At 28.9% G+C, this 26707-nt stretch overlaps 1 protein-coding gene and 1 long non-coding RNA gene across 2 annotated transcripts; both read left to right on the forward strand.

Annotated features, from left to right (window-relative positions):
- Positions 1 to 2267: 2267 nt before the first annotated feature.
- On the forward strand, positions 2268 to 3248 carry LOC141913865 (uncharacterized). The gene has a single exon (XM_074805030.1). The coding sequence runs from the start codon at positions 2268 to 2270 to the stop codon at positions 3246 to 3248; it is 981 nt and encodes a 326-aa protein (XP_074661131.1).
- A 2423-nt stretch (positions 3249 to 5671) lies between these two features.
- On the forward strand, positions 5672 to 26564 carry LOC141913830 (uncharacterized). The gene is made up of 3 exons (XR_012620656.1): positions 5672 to 5734; positions 6395 to 6456; positions 26458 to 26564. It is a non-coding gene; the product is annotated as an uncharacterized LOC141913830 (long non-coding RNA).
- The last annotated feature ends 143 nt before the right edge of the window (positions 26565 to 26707 follow it).

The raw sequence follows: 26707 nt of genomic DNA on the forward strand, positions 1-26707 counted from the left end.
ATGAACTACTGTGACAAAATTTGATTCCACTAGTGGCGAGTGAGGATTGTAAAGAGAGAATCAGTCTTACATTCGTTCGTGAATCATAAAAACCCAAAATACATGATCAATATACTGAAAATATTTAATTCTTCGTCGACGTCAAGTAAAATAGAATTCAGTCAAAAATAATCGATAACTGCTTCCGTAATTATATTTATGACGTCACTATTAACTATGTTAAACACATTAGAAATAAGTTATTCGAATGTATATATCGATTTGATGATGTCATAAGGGGATTCACGCAGGAGGTGACAGTGTCTAAAGTGTTATTCGATTTTGCTCCGCGTTTGACGTCATTTATAAAACAGCGACTGCACAAGAATATATTAGCGTTAACCATATGATTTGCCTGATATAAAATGGTACCAATTCAATTACCAATAATCATGAACGATCCATAAGTTAAATTCTCGCAATGATTCAAGTAGCATAAGTAAGTTTCCGAGCCGTGTTCATATTCTAATACAATCGTAAGAGCCGCCAGAAATGAGAGAACTAAAAATGCCGGTGATGTTGAAATAACTAAAACTGTTATTCGCTTAGCTGTAGCTTGTCTTTTTGTAACATCAGTGACTTGTTGAGTTGCGTCCATGTTTGCAGATCTTTCACGCCAACTATGATGACACCATTCCCTACAGCAACAACAAGAAATGGTAAAAACAATGATAGAATGTTGTTTAGATTTGAATAAATCGCTGAACCGGTTAGGTTTACTATCATACAAGTTGTCCATCGACCATAGCTTCATGAAAAGCTGCTCCAATAATATTGATGATGGCCAAAACAGCGCTTACAATCGCTACAGCTTCCTTAGCCCTAGCGACAGTGCACAGAGTGGCAGATTAGAGAGGTTTAGGGACAGCTACAGCGCGATCAACCGTCATCAGAACCAGGATCCAGATCGAAATCTGTTTCGGGCAATTCGCGTGGAAAATTTTTTACAATACACATGAATCTGCTGAATTGGACGAAGGATAAACCCATCAGATAGGGAACCTCGGTACCCAATATCGCGTACAAATCAGCCATTCCTAAATACATCATGTAAAAATGGCCGCAACTCGTCGACGATTTCTTGTAAGTTCCCAAAACGATAATTATCAAACCGATAAAACTCATTACAGGAAACACGTATGCCGACGTCCTGTTCAGGTTGAAAGTTATCGGAACCACCCATCCATAGATCCTAGTCCAACACATATCTTCAAATGATATATTTGTGAAAACCATCTTGTTTTACCAACGTAGAAAATATTTAATGAAAACTTGAATTCATAAAACAATAGGAAGTCCCTAATGATAAACATGTAGATCTTGTTCTATTGTACTAAAGAATAAACGGCTTACAGGTATAGCAGGGCGTGGTGAAGATCATCAAAGAATTGGACATCACTAAAACTTCTTTCTAAACCTTTCATATCCTTTTGATTTCTCTAACATATGTAAAGAAAGATACTAAAATGAATGGTAACCATAAACACGGAACTGGTAATCTGGATATCGATAGATCAATCAGATCCAGAATTTCATCACTATTTCCGCTGACTGTGTTCAGCTCGTGTCCATTTCCTGGCTGATTTTGGAAAAAGGACTTCAACCTAGAAGGTAAAGTATTTCCGAATTAATCACATGTAATTCGAGTTAAGAATTGTTATTTGATGTGCTCAATATTTGCGAGAAAATTAGAAGATCGGTTATTGCTTGTGCCTTGTGCTGGGTCGAATGCGAACCACTGGGTGAACGCCTGCATATTTCTGTTCAGCGCAAATTTTCGAAATGAAGTCAAAACTAGTCGAAAAACTACGAAAATGGGATAAAATAAAAAGCAAGGTGGCAAAAATTATATCTAAATTTTCTGTAGTTGCTTTCTCAAGCGTTCTGTTATCCATTTACATTTAATGGGAATCACTCTGAAATTCGAGCATAATTTTCAAAGCGTGCTATGAATGCTAAGAACCAATAAACGGCTATCTTTTATGATCGCATGTCAAGCCCCCATGGTGATTGGTTAATGTTGTTGATAAAGTACCACACATTCATCGGTCGATGGCTGATCGATACCGTCACTTGAAAAACCTGTTTTCGTTGTTGCCGATGCGTTTGGAAAATACAGTAGAAACTTACGTAGGTAAATATGGCTTGATTTCAGGGGAATTTTGATGGGCATTACTGCGGTGAATTTGTTTATTATACTTTGAAAACATGCTTTCAGAGAATTCAGAATGGCTGCAGGAAATGACTCATCTAAAGGCTGTTGGCTTGATAAGTATGACTGGACAACTCCTATCACAGTGAACTTAAATAAGGTATCTGCCTATGTATTTCCGATTATGAGTTCTGTTGGTTTGGTGATCACCGTTTTGGGAACTTACAGAAAAGCATCTCACAGTTCGTGTCATTTGTACATGCTCGCTTTAGCATTAGCAGACGTGTATGCGATAATAGCGATCGAAGTGCCCTATCTGATGGATACGTTTTATGTTCAGTTTAGCAGGGTTATGTGTATCGTGAAAGCTTTCCATTTCGATGGCCCAAAACAGATTGCTATCTGGATCCTGGTTCTGATGACGGTTGATCGCGCTGTAGCTGTTTCCAAACCTCTCCGAGCTGCCACCATGTGCACTGTAGGTAGATCTAAGAAAGCTGTAGCGATTTTATGCGCCGTATTGTTTCTGAATCAAGCAGTATGGGGTGCATTACACGAAGGTCGTAGCAACCAGAAGTGGACAAATTGTTTGATTGTGAATACATACCTCTATAGCATCCATTATCATCTGAATAATGTTATGGCATTGTATTTACCTATCCTTGTGATTGCTGTGGCGAATACATTAATAATTAGTGGGGTGAGAAGTTCTGCTAATATGGATACTCAGCAAACTATCGACAAGAAAAAGGGTACTGCTAAGAAGATAACAATTTTAGTGATTTCAACATCAATTTCGTTTTTAATCTTGTCATTTTTTATGGCCCTTACCAACATTTTACTGTTAGAATACGGAACTGCGGTAAATACGTTTCAGCATTACTATTTCAATTGCGAGCATGAAGTTTATGGTACATTTCTACTGATTGGTAACTCTATGGGGACCATATTCCTAAATGCTAATCATGTTACCAATGCTTACATATTCATTTGCAGTAAAAATTTCCGGATAGAAGTAAAACTTGGAGCTGCAGCAATGTGTAAACGGTTATTATAAATCACATTGGAAAACAATTTATTTTCATTATATCTGGTGCTTTATTGATATGATACAAACTGTTTCAGACACAACTGTTTCATTCACGTTGGGTACGATGAATCTCGTCTCCGAGTCTTGCGTAGTAAGATACTTTCTTCATTTTATTTAGTTTACCCAACGGCCACAAGTTTGTGGGTTCGGGCATGCTGGTTCCAAGGTTCCCGGAGGGGATCCTCCGTTTCCTCCTCCATTGCCTCCTCCCTTTCCCCCTCCATTGCACCCTCCGTTTCCTCCGCCATTTCCCCCTCCATTGCCTCCTCCATTTCTTCCTCCATTCCCTCCTCCATTTCCCCCTCCTTTGCCTCCTGCATTTCCATTTTTTTGGATGAACTTATTTCAATTTAATGGACATTTTAGAGAATTTTACACGGACATATACGTACAAGACAAGCATAGGTTTTCTACATCTCGGCATTACAGAGAGGGATATTCATATTTTCATATACACCATCATCAGAGAGGGAGTCAAGAGAATGACACTATTATTCAGACACTTACCTTGATAAAGGAGTTTCTTGTTGTTTGTAATGAAATGTTTCAATTCAATACGGTTTCACTGGTGCATATATACACTTAACACTCGTCTGACTTATCAACGATTCGAATTAATGGTTCCATGAATTACTATCATCTTTAAATCTTATGAATATGTTTGCAGCATAATTCTCACTCGTATTTGGCCACATTTTACAGTATTTCGGATGTTCCTGGGTGGGATTCACTTTCTTATTTTAAGTAGCCATAAATAATCAGATAATAATGTTTCACAATGATCTGCACGTGTTTAAACCTGGTGATAGCTCCATCTCATCAGTGGTCAATATTGCAGAATCACGTTCCTTCGATAAACTCTGGTGGTCGGGATTTTTTATCTAGCTTCATGCAATTCGTTCATATATTATGGTTGGTATAAAACGAAATGAAAATATTCGTGTTTTATTATCTACACATCATTTCATTGATTTAATGTTTTTCAAATGAATTTATATCGTAACTTGAGAAGGGCCTATCACATTTTGGGCCAAGTTTGTTGGCCCACATTGCAAGCACTGTTAAAACTCTGCTAGATCCTGAGAAAGAACGAAGCCTCGCTCTTTTGAACAATAAGTATTCAGCAACCATCCACAAAGTAAAAACGTTATTGTAGAATTATTCATTTTTATTCTATCAGGAATATTTTATATTTCACACAACAGCGATTGTTACAGTTCGGAATTCAACTGCGTGTTGAAAACCGATCACGATATTTACGAATAATACGTTTAAAATAAGAGTTTCATAGAACCACGCCCAATATTCGGTTCATTATTTAGCCCGTAAACTTTAGAGCATTTCGAGGTGTTGAGAAATAATCAAAACGAAATCCATGTATGAAATCAATGGGGGAGTGCGTATTCACACAGGGATGAAGTTGGTCGAGTCAATCTTTATGTATTTCATCATGGACTAACCCTTCGCACTTCCCTAATCTTTGTCTCGAGCTCAAATATGAACCGATTGAAGTATGATTTGAAGCGATGGTCCGCCTTTAAACTGCTTCGGCTATTTAGCATACGCGTGATAGGGCAATTAATCCTCGGTCGTGTCGACAGCGATTATGCACACATTGTTATTCCTCAGAACCTATGTATCGGTTTGCTGTCACCGATACAATTCAACGGTCAAGGTCATTAATAGTTAGCAATAGCTCTACAGTCAAAATTAAATTCAAGATATAGTAAGAATGATCGTGGATCTTGAAATGTCGTCATTTGAAATGCGCTTCGGGGCGTCGCTTTCGAATCCGTCTGAAAGCGATGGTTCCGATAACGAAAGAGCTAATTAAAGAATCATCGATTTAATCTTGAAATATACGGTAAAATAACATATTTTTCGCTTGGACACGAAGGTACAGAGCCGCGGTGTTTAGCGACCTTGAACCTGAAATCGCGCACTTGCATCAGCGGCACTCATGCGTATGACGTCATAATACTCTAGAAAACAACAACGTTTGAACTCGCGGCTAGCGCGTGAATTTGTTTAAAAATCTATTTCGCGATGATTTTCAAATGACCGTCATCATTTATTAAAATGGTTTGCAAAATAAGAGATAGTAGTTTAAGTAACAATTGAATTAGATGCTTAACAAAATATATAATTATAAACTTGATTGGTTGCGTCAATCATTCCCTTGTTTTTTATCAAAATGGCTGAATGCGTTGTGCGTGTTCGTCTTCTTTGCGCATAAAATGGAGTAAATCGCGTCATAAATGGCATTTTATATGTCGAAGAGTACAAAACCCATCTTCAGACAGCATATTCTGTTCTAACCTTTGGAAACTAGTACCTAAATGGGTTCGATTTGCAAGCTATTATGCCTAAATCAGCCGACAGTGGAACCAATTCAATTCAAGATTTATTAGTCTGACTTGCCGTCGTCAGTCAGAGAGGAGAAAAATATTAAGGTAAGTCTTAAAAGGTACGCCATATTGTTAAACGAACATCCAATTAATCTATCTTCGCGAAAGCGACGATAGTTGGCAAGTAATAGGCTAAAGAACCCATGATTTGATTTGATTTGGTGATCAGCAGCGAGCGGTAGGCCTACCGACCATCATGATCAGATTGCATGTCCCTACCTAACCACACATCTTGTCTTTTCCTTAGATTAGTAAAGCTGTCAGGGAATGAACCTTGGGCTATTCTAGCAGCGGTGGTCACATGATAAGCTTCATATAGGCCTAGGCCTGTAGGCTGCCGGGACATAAAGCTGATGCATTGGGCACTGAAGCAGTTTCATTGGTTCAACCATCCTTGGAGTGGACTTGAATTTTTCAACAACGCTGAAGGGTCTTCCTGAACAGCTCACTATTTGGCTAATCTATAGACGGGAATCCAATTTATTAGGCCTATCTAGTCTTGACTCAATATGTTCAGAACTTATGTTTCGTATTAGAAATTTTCATGAAGTGTTGAGACATTATAAATCCAAGTCCTATCCTATGCAGTATCACCAGAACAAATACGTAAATCAATGAAGAGAACATTTTATATTCATGGATTTTAAACTTTATTTCATTCGTCTAAGTTTGAAAACTAAATGATCTTGTCTCATTTTCATTTAGGCCTACAGTGAATAAATGATGGACCACAGGAATTTCGATGCACTGTCGACTAGAGGAACCCAGTAAGTAAATTTACATATACAGTCAAACTCGTTTTTAATTCGTCATCACTATAAATGATTCCAATTTCATATCTAATTTAGAAGCAGTTCCTGGAAGTCTGATATCACAATCGGTACCCCGACTCTGGCGATTTAAGCGAGTTTGACTATATAGGCCTAACTGGACTGAATGTAGAGTGAATGTCATTGCCACAGACAGATAGTTTACACATATACAGTAGATTCCTCCTTATTTAATACAGCTAGTATTGGTGAATTTGAAAAATCATTCGGAAAAATCTTCTCTATTTCCCGATCGTAAACTTGGTGAAATATAAAAGGTCAAAATACTACCGAGTTCCCTGATTGTCAACTCGATGAAATTTAAAAAGTCAAAACACTACCGAGTTCCCTGATTGTCAACTCGGTGAAATATTTACAGTAATCGAAATGCTACCGAGTTAACTGATTCTCATCTTAGTGAAATATTCACAACAGTCTCAACGCTACTGAGTTCCCTGACTGTCAACTCGGTGAAATAATTACAGCAATCAAAATGCTAGCGAGTTCCCGGAGACCAGTTACATAGTCATGGCTTAGACTTAAGACCAGTCTAAGACCAACTTAGTTCTATAGCCAATCTAACAACTTAAGACCAGTCTTAAGATTTAAGACCACTTTTTGACTTAAGTCACGACTGTGCAACTGACCCCTGATTGTCAACTCGGTGAAATATTTACAGCAGTCTCAACGCTACCGAGTTCCCTGATTATCAACTCGGTGAAATATTTACAGCACTCTCAACACGTTACCGATTTCCCTGATTCTCAAACTCGGTGAAATATTTACAAGTCTCAACACTACCGACTTCATTGATCCTCAACTCAGTGAAATATTAACAGTTTTCTATTGACATGCTACTGAGTTCCCTGGCTGTCAAATCAGTGAAATATTTACAACAGTCTCAACACTACGAGTATATTGATTCTCAACTCAGTGAAATATTGACAGTTTTCTATTGACATGCTACCGAGTTCCCTGGCTGTCAAATCAGTGAAATATTTACAACAAGTCTCAACCCTCCCGAGTATATTGATTCTCAACTCAGTGAAATATTGACAGTTCAAATGACACCGAGTTCCCTGGCTGTCAAATCAATGAAATATTAGTAATAGGGATAATGGGCTTTCAAGCCAAAGGTCGAACGGTCGAGCTCGTAAAAAATGAAAAACATAAAAATAATAACAATTTCTACTTGAATTACTCGCGAAACTCAAAAATAATAACAATTTCTACTTGAATTAGGAGTGAAACTCATAAAATGAAAAATAAATTCGAGCGTGTGAGAATTTATTTTTCATTTTTATGAGTTTCGCGAGTAATTCAAGTAGAAATTGTTATTATTTTTATGTTTTTCATTTTTACTCACCCGCCCGTTCAACCTTTAGCTTGAAAGCCCATTATCCCTATTACTCTTAAAATATTCATATATATATATGAATAACATTTAAATCATTGAACTTCTAAAATCAATTTTAATAAAAAATATAGTATTAAAATGGAAGCAAATAAGTACTACTGCCCAACATGTAATATCAATATAGATAAATCCCAAAAAGCAAGACACAATAAAACTATAACACATTTAGAGAATAAATTGAAACTAGAATATTTACAGTTATATTCAGAACAGTTAACAAAGGGAAAGAAATTTATTGAATTATGGAATAATGATCCAAATAATGAACAATACGTTGAGGAATTTATTATCAAGGAATCGAAAGAACTTATCAAAAGCAGCGAGGAATGAAAAAGGATGACGTTGGTCGAAGAAATGGAAGAGGATTCTAAAATTATTAACCAATTTAGTAAAAAAATACGTATAATAAATGGAACCAGAACAACCACAAATTATCAATATTACAAATAACACTGGCGTTATAAACATATACTACAAGAAGTGTTCTAAATGTGAATTAGATAAATTAGCTTTAACAGAATTTAGTAAGCGTAAGATTAGCAAAGATGGTTTTCAATATTGCTGTAAAACTTGCATTAAACTATATACTAAACAATATCGAGAAGATAATAGAGAATCTTATAATGATTATATGACAGAATATATGAGAGAAAGATATCAAACAGATCTTAATTTTAGATTGAAACAATGCTTAAGGACTAGATTAACACAATTATTCAACAAAGAAACACATTCAGAAACACTATCTAATTTATTGGGTTGTTCAGATGAATTTCTCAAATCATGGATAATATATCAATTCGACGATAAAATGAATATAGATAATTATGGTGAATACTTTCATATTGATCATGTGTTGCCGATTTCTAAATTTGACATGAATGATGAATACAATAAAAAACTTATTTGGAATTGGAAGAATCTAAGACCTTTAGAAAAGAAGGAAAACATTATTAAATCCAATAAACTAGATTTACAGTTATATTTAGATCAACTGGATAAAGACATTTGTTGAATTATGGAATAGTATTTCACAGAATCAACCGCATTCTGAGGTTTTGATCAGTGGTTAGAAAGCTGGCAATTCTATTTGAGCTTTGTATGTATATAATACATAGCTTTTGCTTACTACTAAAACATATGTTGTCAAATATATCTTGTTTTCAATTCTAAAGAATTAATTAACTTCATCATAAAGAACATCTGTGCAGAAGTAATTAGTTTGGTCGAACGTGCGCCACGTCGGCAGTTAGAAATCAACTTTCACATACATAGTACGTATTGGATATTCTCTCTCAAAACACAGTTTACAGTTCTAAATCTAAATGTAAGTACCGTTTTTTGTAGTTATTATGAAGTAGGGAAACCTTTAAACATATTTAAGTACAGTAATTCATTTTCACGATATCTTTTAGATTAAAATGGAACACAAAGATCAACCAGAAATTCTAAACCAACCAACGGATGAGGAACGATTGATACTGGATAGTGAAACTCAGGAATCAATAGAAATGGAGGATGAAACTCTCGTAATTGACGAACAAACTTCACAAACATTACAAGAACATTTGGACTATCATCAAGAAATGGTGAAAATTCTGAGTGATGTAATACATAATAAACAATTACCGCGCGAACTACAATTACCAAAATTACCAGCAACGCGACTTAAATTGCTGTTGGGACTCAAAGAATCGAAAACTAAGAAAAAGAACATAGATATCAGTGCCGGTTTTGAAAGAAAACTGAGAAGAGTAGGTAGATTAATAAAATATGAAAAATTCAAAATATTAGGATTAGCATTTAGTGAAGTAGTCAGATATTTACCAGAAATTGAAGAAATGATTGGAAACAATCCAGTAATTAAAGAATTCTGGACAAAATTATAAATTATAATACTGAAGGTCTTTGTAATATAGATATCAAAAATGTAATCTCGATTGTATATATCTGTTTTAATATTGTATTGATTACTGTTAACTGTGTATTGCGCAATAACCGGTCCGATTGGACCGCATTTCTATTGTTCTCCATTGTTCTACTATTGATCGTTGTTAATGGCGGCGGTTGTTCTGTATTGATTGTTTACTGTTAACTAAGTGTTGCGCAATAACCGGTCCGATTGGACCGCATTTCTATTGTTCTCCATTGTTCTACTATTGATCGTTGTTGACTGAAACAGCTGCTCAATATTGATTGGTTACAGTTCTATGTTTGAATGTTGTAGTTTACAGAATAAAAATATAACTGTGTATTGCGCAATAACCGGTCCGATTGGACCGCTTTTCTATTGTTCTCCATTGTTCTATTATCGATCGTTAAAATTTACATAATAAATATATGTGTTTATGAAATAAGATTTCCACCAGTCGTTTCTTTGAATTTATTTTCAGTTTTCGGATTTATTATCGAGAATCCGAAATGACTTATCTGGACAGTTATAGTTACTGCTCCTAATAGATAGACAATAGTAGTGAGATAATCTAAATCCTAATTTAAATAAAATATAATAAAAAAACAATAACTTCAACTAGCTAGTCAATTCTATTATATTTTCAATATTTTCTTTTCAAAAAGAGAATACTTTATATTTTGAATAGATCCGAATAGAAATTCTTTAAATTCAAATAGCTAGTATCAGTAGTCAATACTAGAGTTCTTTAACTTTAACTATCTAGTATCATTTGAAGAATACTTATAATACTATTCTTATTAAATTTCTCTAATATAAATGTCAAAGAAATCTAATAAGAATAGTATTGATATTGAAAAAACATTAGATGATTTGGGTATAAGTGATAATAAAGATACAGTTGTTTCTAATTCTATTCAAGTTAATAACAATATAGATTATGAATACTACTTATATTGTAAGCACCATATAGAACTATTGATTGCCGGTGGAAAAACTAATGAGTTTTTAAATAGAATCATTACTTTTCAAGAATTAGATGCTATGAAACCCGATAAAGTAATAAAATATTTTAAGATTTATGAAGAAGCTCGATTAGCTAGAATAAATGATTCTATTTCAGATGGTATTGTCAAATGTTATTCTAAGTTATGTAACCAGTTAATACCAATTGATGATGAAAATAAATTATATAATGATTTGAAAAATGACTATTTAGTTATGACTGAATTACAAAAATGGGTTGGATATGCTTCATTTCAATTAGGATCGGTTATGACATTAATTTCTACTGGTGTCATAACATTTTCGAACATCAAGCCTATGGAATATAAATCAGGTAAGAACGAAACAGATGTACTACAACAAAACATCGAAACAGAAAATGAATCAGAACAAAAATTAACTAAAATAAATGAGTGATGGAGTTAAGAAAAAGGCTAGATCCGAGAAACAAATTAAATGGGCAAGAGAATTAGGTAAAAGATCTTCAGAATTAAAAAAAGCTAAGAAAAAGAAATTAACTGATATAAATGAATCACAGAAATTATCTGATGGTGCCGTACAGCACCCACACGGTGGTATTGATTCAAATAATAATCCATCTAATTCTTCTAATAGTGGAAGAAATAATTACTTATATATTACAATTGGGTTAATCACAATTATTATATTCTCCGGTGTAATATATAAATCAAAATTCAAATCTGACGATAAAGATGATCGGAAACTTAGTTATCCGTGTACAGACAATAAACCACCAGAAAATAAATCAAATGAAACTAAATCTAAAATATTATTAATGGATTAAAATATGATGAAAAAAGAACAATATTTAAGAGATTTATATTATAACCCAGAAAGTGAAGTATCATTTTCTAACGTTTCAGAATTATGGAATAAAATTAAATCTGATAATAGCAATATAAAATATAGTGAATTAAAATCATGGTTACAAAATCAACCAACATATCAAATTCATAAAAAGATGGATAAAAAATATTTAACAAGAAAAGTAATGGTTTCATATATCGATCAACAATGGCAAGCTGATTTAATTGACATGAAAAACTTAGAAGAATATAACAAAGGATATTTTTGGATACTAAATGTTATAGATATATTCAGTAGATACGCATGGAGTATCCCGATTAAAAATAAAACTGGTATAGAAGTTACAAATTCTTTTAAATCTATATTTAAAGAAGCTATTCCATATAAGATACAATTTGATGAAGGTAAGGAATTTTATAACAAACATTTTAAAAAACTATTAACTGATAACGATGTAGAATATTTTTCAACACATTCAGATAAAAAAGCATCTGTTATAGAAAGATTTAATAAAACATTGAAAACTAGAATGTGGAAATATTTTACTGCTAATGAAACATATAAATATATCGATGTGTTAGATGATTTAGTTAAAGGTTATAATAATTCTAAACATAGTTCTATAAATATGAAACCTATACAAGCTAGAAAAGAAGAAAATTCAGAAATAGTTTGGAATAATTTATATGGAGCATTTGTTACACATGATTTTGGAGAACCTAAATTTAAAATAGGACAACATGTTAGAATTTCTAAATATCGAAAAACATTTTATAAAGGTTATACCCCTAATTTTACAGAAGAAATATTTAAAATTAAAAAGATAATATTAACTAAACCATTTGTTTATATATTGTTTGATTTAAAAGATGAAGAAATATTAGGTTATTTTTATGAACAAGAATTATCATTAGTACCAAATCCAGATGAAATAGAATACAAAATAGAAAAAGTATTGAAAACAAAAACTCTTAAAGGAAAAAAGTATTCTTTGGTGAAATATAAAGGATACGATGATAAATTTAATGAATGGATTTTATCTAGTAAAATTAAAAGAATAAATGAATAAAGATTTATTTATATTTGAACCACATAATATGTTAGTTACTGGAGTTACAAATTGTGGTAAAACACATTTCATATTAGACTTGTTAGAAACTATTTATAAAAATCATTTTGATAATATAATATTATTCTGTCCTACATATGAAATGAATAAAACATATAATAGAGATATAGTTAAGATAAAAAAGTTTATTATATTAGACCCTAAAACAGTAAAAGAAAATTTAGATAATTGTATAAAAATTGCATTAGATATTTATAAAGGATCAAATACATTATTTATTATAGATGATTGCGCAAATTTACATGATTCTAAAATTAGAGAAAGTGAGTTATGTTATTTAGCTTTCTCTGGTAGACATTTTGGGATAACAACATGGGTTTTAAATCAGAAATATAATTCAATTGTGAAAGATTTTAGAGAGAATATAAGATTTCTAGTTTTATTCTACAACAAAGATAGAAAATCTATGCAACAATCATTGGAAGAAAATCAAATTATACCTACTGAATTACATGATGAATATATGAATAAATTAAAAAATAATAAAGGTTCCAAATTACTTATGAGATTACAATTTCCATATGAATATAAATTTATAAAATAACTATTTGTATACCTATGTATTAGATACCCTAATACCCCATTAGATACCCTAATACCTGATACCCTATTAGATACCTTAAATACTTAAAACCCCCTTTTTTATTTACTACTATTTTATACAATTTTCAACCTTTATTATTCGAGTAATATATAATTACTTTCTGAATCACTTTCACTATCAGACCTTAACAACATATTTAAATGCTCTACCGAATTTACATCAACATCTTTATAATTTTGTTTCACCTTTTTCGCCTTTTTTACCACACCACCAATAGTTGTTTCGTTATTACGCTTATTCATCCTTTCTATTATATCATCAATAGTTTCTTCTTTATGTTTCATAGAATCTTTAATATCAATATCTGTAACTATATCACCATGTGGGCGTATGGCACCATTTTCATTATCATCTTTATTAGTGTTTGCTCCTAATATTTCATTTACAGTGTTTGATCCTAATATTTCATTAGCATCGGTTAAATCTAATTCATCGTTATTAGGTGTTGCTAATAATAAATCTTTATATAATTCTTTACCATTTACTTTTTTATTTGAAACAAATTTTGTAACATATCTAAATGGGTGTTCTATAAATTCTTTTTTACCAACACGTTCTATAACATTAGTAATATGTGAATTTGTATTCATATGTTTATTCCAATTTGATGGAGCGTTTGAAAATTCACCATTACAATAACCACAATAATTTCTATTTTCACTAACATCTAATATTATTGAATTAATATATGTAGAAGGTATTACGTTATTAGATGTAGTAGGTATTACAGATGTAGTAGTAGGTATTACAGATGTAGTAGTAGGTATTATAGATGTAGTAGGTATTACATTATTATCAATTACACTATTATTAACAACACCACTTTTATTATTATCGATTTCTATCAGTTTAGTTTTATAATTTTAAAAAATAGGATCAAATATCAAAGCTATATTACAAGGTATTACATAATATAAACCATCATTATTTTCATGTGTATCGATGTATGGAATATGTTTATATACTTTACCTCCTTCCATTTATTATATATATTTTTATTAAAGTTAAAATTCTAATACATAACACTATCTAATTGTGAATTTACAATATTTAATTGCGCGTCAGATATAATATAAATGTGCATTTTAAAATTTTTGATTCCTTTTTTCTTTGTCATGAATAATTGTATTCCATCTTTTGTATTTTGTAGTTTTTTTCCAGAACCATGTAATAAGTTATCTTCAGTTGTTCTAAAATCTACCCATAATGCAAATTTATTACCGGTATAATAGTCAATTTGATTTATGTTACAATTTTCAAATGATTTTACTTTTTCATTCATAAAATGTTTTTTAATTTCTGGCCATTGATCAATCATTCTCATTCCTTGACAAAATATTTTATTTGCTATTCCTTCGATAGTTATTTCTACTTTTGTTATTTCAGGATTATAATAATTATCAACATTTATTGCGCCATTAGTATACGTTCCAATAGTAAAAAATATTAATATACCTTTAATAGATCTTCTAGGGAAGTTAATATTCTCATTTATTATTTCATCATTTGCATTAATAGTTACAGTTTTAAATTTATCAATATAATCATATAATAATGAAAATCCTTGATTGTATTGAGTTTGAATTATACTTGAAATATTTTCATCAGTTACTGTATCATATTCTAAACATATATTTGATAATTTATAACTCATATCTTTATTAACGCTAGATATTACAATTTCATTAACAGGAGCAAATGTTATCTCAAATATAATATCTTCTTGAATTGCGTATTTATATAAAGGTGCATTATTATTTATCAATTCAAAGTCTAATGGAATTTTATATTTGCTTCCATATATACTTTTTATCAATTTATCTACATCATTTGTTAATATTGCGCTATTAGCTTCTGATCTTAATTTATTTTGGTTTTCTGATTGGATTCCTTGAAATATCATATTATTTCTATTTTCTTTAGTTAACCATAAATCTTTATAATGCATAAATAAATTATAATCATCTAATGAGAAAACTGTTTCTGGACCAATCTTTATTGTTAATTTTTTAATCAAATATCTTCCAACATTATCAACAACATAATTATTATTATTACCGATTACTTTTATATCAGCTGATAAATAAATACTGTTTGGAACATAAAAAGTATTTTGTGTTAATCTCGGAATTCTAACGTATAAAGTTTCATCGGGATTAATATTTGAAGGGTTATGAGTAATTATATGATGTGATCTTTCTGCTTTAATAGCATTAGATATTCTATGATTCTTAGAAGGATTGATATAACTCCCACTCATTTATTTAACAAAAAAATTAATTATTTATTTTTGATCATGGTTTACTTGATATTTTTTGATATCATATTTACTAAACCAAAAATAATAGCACTTACAACTGTAATTAAAAATAAAATAATATGTTCAGCAGCAAAGTTAATAATGTTTCCTGCAGATTTCAATATAAAACCAACAATTGATGCAATAACTCCTGGCAATGCTGCAGCAGATTTCTTTGATAGTTCCCATAAATATTTTGCTAATTTCTTTAAACCATCTTTAACTTTATCTTGTATAGAATTATTACCTGGGGGTTTATCTGGTTTATTAGGAGTGGGAGTAGGAGTAGATTTTAAAGCATTTGATATTGATAAACCAATTGTTGTAAATACCATAGTTACAGATGTTAGAATTGAAAGAATTGTTATTCCTTCTAATTTAAATAATAATCTTATTCTGTCTTTTAATGATATTTCAGAATTTGGTTTTATTAGATATCTTTTAAAAACATCTTTTAATCTTTTAAAATTATTACCAAATTCTTTTAATAATATATCTCTTTCACCTTTTTGTACTTCTAAATTATCTTTTAAATTATCAATTTCTTTTTCTAAACCTAATTCTTTTTGCCTATATTCTATTTCATCAATTACTTGATGGTCTAAATCAGACTTTAATTATTCTATTTCTTTATTTTTATCAGTTAATTCTTTTTCTAAAATGTTAATTTTAATATCTCTTTTACTTTTTTCATGCGCAATTTTATCAGCTGATTCTTGCATACCTTTAATTTCTCTACGTGTTTGTTCAGGAAATGCTTCTAATTCATCATCAGTTAAATCAAGTAATCCTTTTTCTAGTAAAGATTGTATTCGATTTATTCCAATACTATTCATCTCTTCGTCAAATGAATCTCTTAATCTATCAATTTGTTTTTCTAATACTAATTGTAATTGACTTGAATCATTATCAATTTGTTGAGTGTCTCTTCTCGATGTTTCAGGTGTTGAAGATCTTATTCGATCTCTATGATCTTCCATTTCTGTTTCTAAATTATTATCGATTATTTTAAATAAGTTATCAATTCTTTCACTAAATACTCTTATATTATTATTTCTTTCTTCTTGTGTAACATCAGTTATTTCATTACTATTACTTATTCTCTTAATTCTATCTGGTTCTAACTTAAGCAAAGTTGATTCTGCTAATATTTTACTTAGTTTTGTACTTTGATTAGTGATATTAATATAATAATCATCTTTCAAATGATAATAATATTCACCATCTAAAAACTTTAAATCTTGTACTAAAAGTCTGGCGCCTCTGTAATTTATATTATATCCAGATCTTTCAAATACATCTTGAAACTTATATATAAATCCAATATTTTCTAAATCTTCCTTTTTTAAACCTTGATTTTCATTTTCAGTATTTATTCTCGATCTAGTTCTTCTATCAAATTCATCTGTTGATGGGGCTTTAGAACCACTATCTGCTAAATTAGTATTATATCCTGATTCATCATCATTATCAATATTAGTTTCATTAAAATCGGGTTGTGGTTCATCATCAATATATCCTTCATTATTATTTCCCATTTCTCCCATTTCATAATCTTTTCCACCTTCTACATCCATTTACATAATAAAAAAATTAAAATTTAAAATATAATATTCCTCCGATTACAATTCCTATACAAGTTATAGCTAATTTAGTATTTTCATGGGATTTATTATCATCATTTAGTTTAATTATATCATGTTGAATATTATCAGTTTTTATATCTTCTGATGTATTGTAATCTTTTATTTTAGAATCATTATTTAATTTAATATTATTAGTTTTAGTTTCAGTTGATTGAATATGTTTTTTATTTTTTTCACCTTCCATTAATTTTGGAGCAGTAATAATCTTTTTATTTATATCATTTAACCCAAATGAATTATTTATTGTTGCAGTTTTAATTAAATTATTATAACCAATTATATTTCCCATCTTTAATACTAAATCATTAGAAATAATTAATAGATTAGGGCCTATACAATAATTTAGTCTTACATGAGATTTATCTAAATAATTTTGATATCTTATAATGTTTTCTGGAATCGATCTATTTTTATCATTATGAATTGAATCTTCAAATAAAACTTTAAACTGTTTCTGCGCATCGAATGAAGTGTTATCATTTCCAATTATTGGGGATCTTGTTTCAACTTGAGCGCCTAAAATACATATCAAATAAATTCTAATAGATTGATTTATTCTTTGTATACCTGATTTTGTAAAACCTTCACCATTTTCTAAAATGAAATTAACCCAACCATTATTATTATCAATTTTATAATTATGATAAGCTGAAATTCTATGCATATAATCAATTCTTTTTATTTCATACTCTTCAACACCTTGCAATTTACCATGCGCTCTAAAATCGGAATTAATATTTATATTAAATTCATTACATATTTTATAAAACTTGGATATATTAATATTATTATCCAATTCTTTAAAATATTTAGACCCGGGTAAAGGACATTCTAATTCATTTAATATTATTCTGATTTGAAAATATGTGTGAAATCTAAATATTGTGTGAATTAATTTTAAATCAGAATACTTCAAATTTTTATCTAAGTTATTTAAATGATCATTCCAACTAATTCCACATCCTGTTGTTGCACAATAAACAGCAAAATTTAATTGATTCTGCCAATATTTCATATTAGATTTTACTTTATATATATGATATTCATCTCGAGTAAAAGTAACTTCATATGTATTAGATATATTTTCCATTTTAGAAATAAAAAACTGTGATTCATTAACATAAATTTCTAAATTAGTTAATGAATTTAAAACTATATTTTTTTATGTAATATTTTTCTTAAAATCTATTGCTGGAATATTATATTTAATTGATTTATTATATCGGAAAGCTTTTGGAAAACTATCTACCATTTATATAATTAAAAAATTAATAATTTATTAATTCTTTTAATAATTTATCTTGTTCTTCAACTGTTATATGACCATTTAAACTTATTATATAATCTAAACACTTGAACTTAATCCTAATACGCCAATTGATATAGCTAAAGGTGTTAATGGACTGAATATTGCTAGAAATGTTATTACAGAACTAATTGTAACCGAACCACTTATAATCAAATAATATATAATTTTACTTTTTAAATATTTTTTCTTTTTTATCTTTAAGTCACTTTCAAATTCTAATATTTGTTTTTCTAAATATGTTTTTAATTTAGTTTTATTTATATCATGAGGAATAATATCAATACTATCAACTTTATCTTCCATTTATTTAGAATAAAAATTACTAATTAGTAAATTTATAAGCAACAAATATAACAATAACTGTTCCACCTAAAATCCATTATATTTCATATTTCTGTTGTTCTTTACTTGGGGTATAATAATCTGATAATTTAGGTTTGTATAGATGTAATTTTTCTTTATTGGTTACTGTGTTATATAAACTCATTGCATCATCAACTGATTGAAAATCTCTATGTGAAATCTTCTGATCATATAATTCTTTATTGATGTAATCCATATAGTTTTGTCTCTTTTCTCTATATTCTTCTGCAGCTTTATTGTATTTCTCTAACGCTAAATTATGTCTTCTTTGTTCTCCTAATGAACTATTTTTATCAATATGTTTAAATAAATAACCACCACCAGTAAATGCTAAAGCGTTAACAATTGCCGATCCTATAATAGTTATAATTGCAGAAGCCATTTATTTAGCAAAAAAATTACACACTTCTTATATGGGAGGAATATATTTTTGTTTTTCCAAGTAATCAATAGTTAAATTAGATAAAGTAACTGCTAATGTTAACTTTAAAATATCATTTATATCAAATCTATCAACATTAACACTTCCCATTTTGAATACTTTTTTTAATACCATTGAATAACCAACAGTTCCAACTGATAGTAATGCGCCATTATATAATCCAGTTATTATCCACTTATTATCACTCATTTATTTATCAAAAAAATTACTATCATCAAAATATTTAGTTAACTTAGTGATTATTAATTCAACATTTATTTTATTACTAGTTTCATTTGTATATATTTCAATTAGTATTTTTTTAATATCATCGATGATAAAATCTTCATCTAATTCATAAAATCTTAAAGATTCTCTAATTAAATTAGTAATCTTTTCTACATTTAAAGTTTCTTTATCTATTGTTGTTTCATACTCAAATGTTGTTTCATTAGAAAATGTGATATTTTTAATATGTGTTATTACATCATTCATGTTAAATTTCATTTCTTTCTCACGTTTAAAATCAAATCCAAAACATATACTCGGTCCAACAGTTATATTCATTTATATAGGTGAAAAATTACTCTTTACATCTTATAACTAATTCATAAATTACAGGAAAGTTATTCAAATCAATTAAATATCCATTGTGATTTCTTATTTCTAACTTAAAATTATTAAATTTTGGAATACAAGGTTTGAAATCACATTCTGTTAAATTATAATTTATTTGAGTTCCAAATTGTTTAACATTTTTTAGCGGTAAAATATTTAGTATACTAGAACTACAAATTGTTTCTTTAGTTGCTTCGAAAGTTTTTGTAGGCTCGATTAAATTGCAATAAATATAAATGTGTGTAAAAGGTATTATATTTGAGCTGCCTTCTGCGTTTCCAGTAACTGTAAGAGGTTTAATTTCTAACATTTTAGCCAGTGGTTTGTTTACCATAAATTTATGTTGTTCATTAGAAATCTTTATTCTTATTTTATTAGTACTATCAATTTTATTAAATTTAATTTCAAATACAGAAGTACCCCCGATTTTCAACCGAGCTCTTCTATTAATTTCCTGCGCTAATGATTCTAAATTATATAATCCTGGTTTTAAAAATATATGAAACCATTTATCTTTATTTCTCATATAAATCATAAACCCTCTATGTTCAAAAGTTTTATCCGATATATTATAAAAAGAATTACATAAACTTATATTTACTAATTTTAAATCTACACAATTCTTAAATTCTCTATCTAATTGTACTAATAAATTATGAGATTTATAATTTGTAAGTTTTCTAGAATCTACAAATATTCTGTATTCTTTTAATTCTACCATTTATTTTACATATTTTCTTATTCGAAATCTATTTCATGGTGCCCTTTTTCATTCTTACCTTTGTATACAAAATAGAAATCTCCAGAACATAATTCTTCTAGATCTTCACTTGATAATCTATGAAATCTATCTGGTAAATAAGTTCTGAATTTATATTTATTTCCTTTTAATCCTTCATATTCTAAATGAATTACTAATTTATCTCCATATTTATTAGTAATTGTTTCAATGTTATTAATTAAATATTTCTTGTGAATTGTTAACTCAGTTAGTTTTTTAAATTTATAATCTACAGATTTGACGCTTGAAGTATCTTTAATTCTATCTAAGAATTCACTGTGTACTTGTTTACTCTCCATTTATTATACAAATTTTTATTGAAATTGATTAACACGCTAGAATCCTTTTCATAATCTCATTTTCTTTTGTTTCTTCTCTTTTGAATTTTATATATTCATCTAAATTGCAACCATAGGCGACTGTGTGGATTCCATCACCTAAAATATATCTTTTATCATCAAATGGGTTTAGACTTATCTTCTCTATCTCTTCAATATACATTTCATGATCTTCAGATCTTAAACATTTCATGTTATGTTTTCTAACTTCTTCATTAAATATACAATTGATGTAATCTTTGAAATGAATATTCTTTTCAACAACGCTTTTGGTTATTCCTTTTAACTTTTTAGCTTCATGTTCTTTAGTTTTATATGAATACATTTTAGATCTAATACCTATGAACTCTATCATTTCTTCACCACCTAATTCATCCTTAAACTTCCCAGGAACTTTTTTATTATCATTGGTAAACAATTCATGATTTTTTGGATAATTACTGAAATCAAAATGATGTTTTAATGTTTTTAAATCATCAGTTATGTTATCAGTTTTTATCTTTAATATGTAACTGTCAGTATCAAAATATAATATTTCTATGTGTTTTTCTCCAAAATGGGGTTGTAATATGTTATAGTAAAATTTATACATTAATAACTTTGATAATTCTAAAACTGATGCACCAACATAGATTGGTTTATTGAATTTCATACTTGTTCTTCTCATTTTAACTGCTGCTAAATTTTCATCAAATATTCTGTTACCTATGAATTTCGGATACGATTGTAAATGTCTAATTCTTTTACCATTACTGACTAACTCAATATCACTTCTATTTCTTATGTTTTCACATGTTTTTCCATAAAACGCATTATTCATTAACTTGAAGAAATCTTTTTCGAAATCGGTTTTAGCTTCAGTTCTCTGTGTAGTATTAAAATCTATATATTTTTCTAACCACTTAGATTGATTAAATGAAATATATCTATGTACTTTTTTTAGAATCATTCCTTGATTCAAATAAAACTTCAACATTCTATAATGCACAACGTAATTATATTTATCTTCTTGAGTTACCATTAACTTTTCAGTATGAATATGATTATCAGGTTTAATTCTTTTTTGATAATTTGATAATTCTTCATGTTTAACAGTTTTATGTTCGGGACAATATGCTAGATTTCTAGATTTGAATTTAATATTTTCAGGGTATTCTAAATCTACAACAAAGAAGTAACCAGTATCTGAATCATCTGCAATATCTAGAATTCTTTTCTTCCAATCAAATTTATCAATTTGTAAAACTTCAGTTATTTCAAACATCCCATAAGGTTGTGGTTCCATCATTACCCAACCATAAAGATTATTTGCATCTATGTATAATGATTTATATCCAGGATTATCATTTACATTGAAATATCTATCACCCAATACACCTGAAACACCTCCTCTTATAGATTTTTCAAATAATAGTAATTGATCTATATTTGTTAACAAATCCATTTTTATATCTGTAAATTTTAATCCACAATCCCATGTTAATCCTGGTGATGAATAACAATGACAAGGATCAATATTGAAATATTTTAGGTTTACATCTCTAAACCTTTCGAATATATCGGTTAATAATAATACATCTGATTTTAAATATAAATCTACTAATTGCCCGTGATTTTCTATTTTGAAATGATTCCAAATATTCAATGTTCTATTATAGACTTCATCTTTAACATATTCATTTTTTAATTCATCATAGAATTGTTCTTTCAATAATTCAGTTATTTTAAAATCATTATGATTTTTATAGAAAGAATATGGAATCGCTCCTTTAAATCTCATTAATTGAAAATCATCATTATTTGGGTAGTGTTGTTTTAATATCTTTAATTCATCATCAACTAATGATTTTGATAAGTTATCTAATGAACTATTTAAAAATCTATATGAATCTATAAATCTTAGACACCCAAATTGGAATGATATATAATTCTCAGATGTTTTAGCTAACATTCTAAATTTATAAGTTGGTATTTTATCTTTTGATCTATTTGAATTTAATATTTCTATTTCATTATTGATTTCTTCTATTTTATAACATAGCTGTTTGATAAATAAATGTGCATCATATCCTGATAGATTATGAAATATAACTGGTACAAAGTTAATTTTCTTAGCTTGTAAGTTACAATTCTCATGTGCAGCGCCTCTAAACTTTCTATTCAAATGATCATGGTCTCTTACCTTTTTATCAGATGAATAGAATACTTGATTACAATAATAACATTTATCTGCAAACTCAAATTCTTCTTTATCTTCTTCTGTCATAATTATTTCTTTATTTTCATTTAACTTTTCATTAAATTTTATTTCATATTCAATTAATAAGTCACAAAAATGATTAATAACATTTTCATTTCTATAATTATAATATTCACTTTCAATTAGTTCTGGATAATCAGATTTAATATATAACCCGAAAGCTGCAGCTGATTGATGAATCTTTTTAATAGTATTTGTTTTTGGTGGTTCATCTGAATAATCACTTTCATTAGAATTTAATTTCTTTCTTTTATAATATATATCTTTTCTATCTTTATCTGTTAATTCTTTATTTAATGATTCAAAATCTCCATATATTACAAATGGTACTTTATTTTTGTAATGATATTTTTTGAATTCTAATATTTTATCTTTTTCATTTGGTAAAACTAATTTACAATAATCATGATTATCACATAGTTGTTTATGATTTAATAATGTACTTTCATTACTGAATCTATGTAAACATTTTCTACATAGATATATTTTATGGTGATCATTTTCTGATTTGAAAAATAAATCGATTTGTTTAATCCACATGTAATGATTTTCATAATATAGTATATCTATAACATTATTTGAATCATAATCTTTTGATAGGTATAAAGGTTCTAATGTATAATGTTTTATGTTGTTACCTTTTGTATTTGGTAATTTGATTAAATCAAATACATTTATCTTTAAATTATTATCTCTTTCTATTTTTGGAATATTTTTAATTCTAACAGGATACTTATCTATCTTATAATTATTTTCAAAGTGTTTATAATGAGTTAATCTAAAACTATGTTGTTTATAATCTTCAACTGGGTGTAAACAACTTATTATAGCCCATATAAAACATTTTTTATCAAAATTTTGTATATTTATTACTGCTTTTGTTGTAAATGGTAATTTAATATAACTTGTTCCATTTATACTATCATCTTTATAATATGATAAATTATTTTCATCAATTGGTTTTGATTTAGTTAACTTATTATATTTTGTGTTATAAACATGTAAAGTTATAAATATTATCTCATCAAATATTAAACCAGATCCTTCAAAATATTTCTCTTCTATTTTAGTTTTTACTTCATTATAACATTTATTTAATTTATCATCTATATGTTGTTTAGATATAATATGTTGTGAATGAGAATTTATATTATATATTGGTTTATCTTCAGATTTTATAAACTTTACTTTAACTGATATACTAATTTTAGGATATTCAACATCTGTAATTATTTTTATTATTTCTTTCATATTTTCTAAATGTTTTTTATTTTCTTCTAATGTTTTTCCTTTATGAAATTTAAACTCGATAGCTGCTGGACCAATATCACTTTTAAATGCTTCGGTTATTTCTATATCTTTTTTATTATCTAATGAATTAATATAATTTCTTACATCTTCCATGTATGGTCTTTTATTGTTTAATTTATTTTTTATTCTTTTAATTGTCTTCTGTTTCTTATCGTTATCATTATCAAAATAATCTTCACCTAAAATATCATTATTCTTATTTCTAATATGACTTATAGATTTTAAATGTTCTTTATAATATCTTTTATCACTGAATGATTGATTACATGTATCACATTTGTATGTTTCTTTTTCATTCTTTAATTCTTCTAATTTAGTTTCTAATATATTATCTTTATATTCTAGTTTCAATTTATTCTCTAAATGTGTTATAGTTTTATTGTGTCTTGCTTTTTGGGATTTATCTATATTGATATTACATGTTGGGCAGTAGTACTTATTTGCTTCCATTTTAATACTATATTTTTTATTAAAAGTGATTTTAGAAGTTCAATGATTTAAATGTTATTCATATATATATGAATATTTTAAGAGTAATAGGGATAATGGGCTTTCAAGCTAAAGGTTGAACGGGCGGGTGAGTAAAAAAATGAAAAACATAAAAATAATAACAATTTCTACTTGAATTAGGAGTGAAACTCATAAAATGAAAAATAAATTCGAGCGTGTGAGAATTTATTTTTCATTTTTATGAGTTTCGCGAGTAATTCAAGTAGAAATTGTTATTATTTTTATGTTTTTCATTTTTTACGAGCTCGACCGTTCGACCTTTGGCTTGAAAGCCCATTATCCCTATTACTAATATTTACAAGTCTCAACCCTCCCGAGTATATTGATTCTCAACTCAGTGAAATATTGACAGTTCTAATGACACCGAGTTCCCTGGCTGTCAAATCAGTGAAATATTTACAACAGTCTCAACTCTCCCGAGTATATTGATTCTCAACTGAGTGAAATATTGACAGTTCAAATGCTACCAAGTTCCCTGACTGTCAACTCCGTGAAATATTGACAGTTCTAATGACACCGAGTTCCCTGGCTGTCAAATCAGTGAAATATTTACAACAGTCTCAACTCTCCCGAGTATATTGATTCTCAACTGAGTGAAATATTGACAGTTCAAATGCTACCAAGTTCCCTGACTGTCAACTCCGTGAAATATTTACAGTCCAAATGTGCTCAAGTTCTTTAATTCTCAATGAAATATTTACAGCAGTCCTTATGATACTCAATAAGGCGGAGTTTACGAATATTTTGATGGATATTACTGACAGTAGAGTGAGCGGGATGGATTTTTATCCTGTCATAATTCTACAGTTACCATAGAATTGCCCATTTCCCATCCACTGCTCTACTGACAGACAATACCACTTACAGACAAGACAGACAGTTTACATATATATACACATATTACATGATGGATATAAATGACAGTAGAGTGAGCGGGAGGGATTTTTATCCTGTCATAATTCTACAGTTACCATAGAATTGCCCATTTCCCATCCACTGCTCTACTGACAGACAATACCACTTACAGATAAGACAGACAGTTTACATATATATACACATATTACGTGATGGATATAACTGACTGTAGAGTGAGCGGGAGGGATTTTTATCCTGTCATAATTCTACAGTTACCATAGAATTGCCCATTTCCCATCCACTGCTCTACTGTCAAATTATATGATTGACGCAAGATATTTTTCTTTTTTCAGCGGTCTAAATGGATTCATCTTTAAGACATACTTGACAGCGTCTTGTTTCATTAGAAGGGGATTTACGGAAAAAGCCACCACAACTACACTTTCGCACTGTAACTGGCAAGGACACAATGTTTCTACTGGAATACAGACCTTGATTGACAAACATGAGTTTAGTGCGTAGAACCTGATTGCGCACAGTGCTATAGGTTCGACAATCTTCATTCATGATTGCATGTTCGCTCTCAAGGCCTTGTTCACCAAA

Source organism: Tubulanus polymorphus, chromosome 12 (assembly GCF_964204645.1).
Source record: "Tubulanus polymorphus chromosome 12, tnTubPoly1.2, whole genome shotgun sequence".
In the NCBI taxonomy this organism is placed as follows: Eukaryota; Metazoa; Nemertea; class Palaeonemertea; order Tubulaniformes; family Tubulanidae; genus Tubulanus; species Tubulanus polymorphus.

Bases quoted from the DNA above. Each gene is read 5' to 3' on its own strand.
- LOC141913865 (XM_074805030.1), top strand. From the start codon at position 2,268: ATGGCTGCAGGAAATGACTCATCTAAAGGCTGTTGGCTTGATAAGTAT.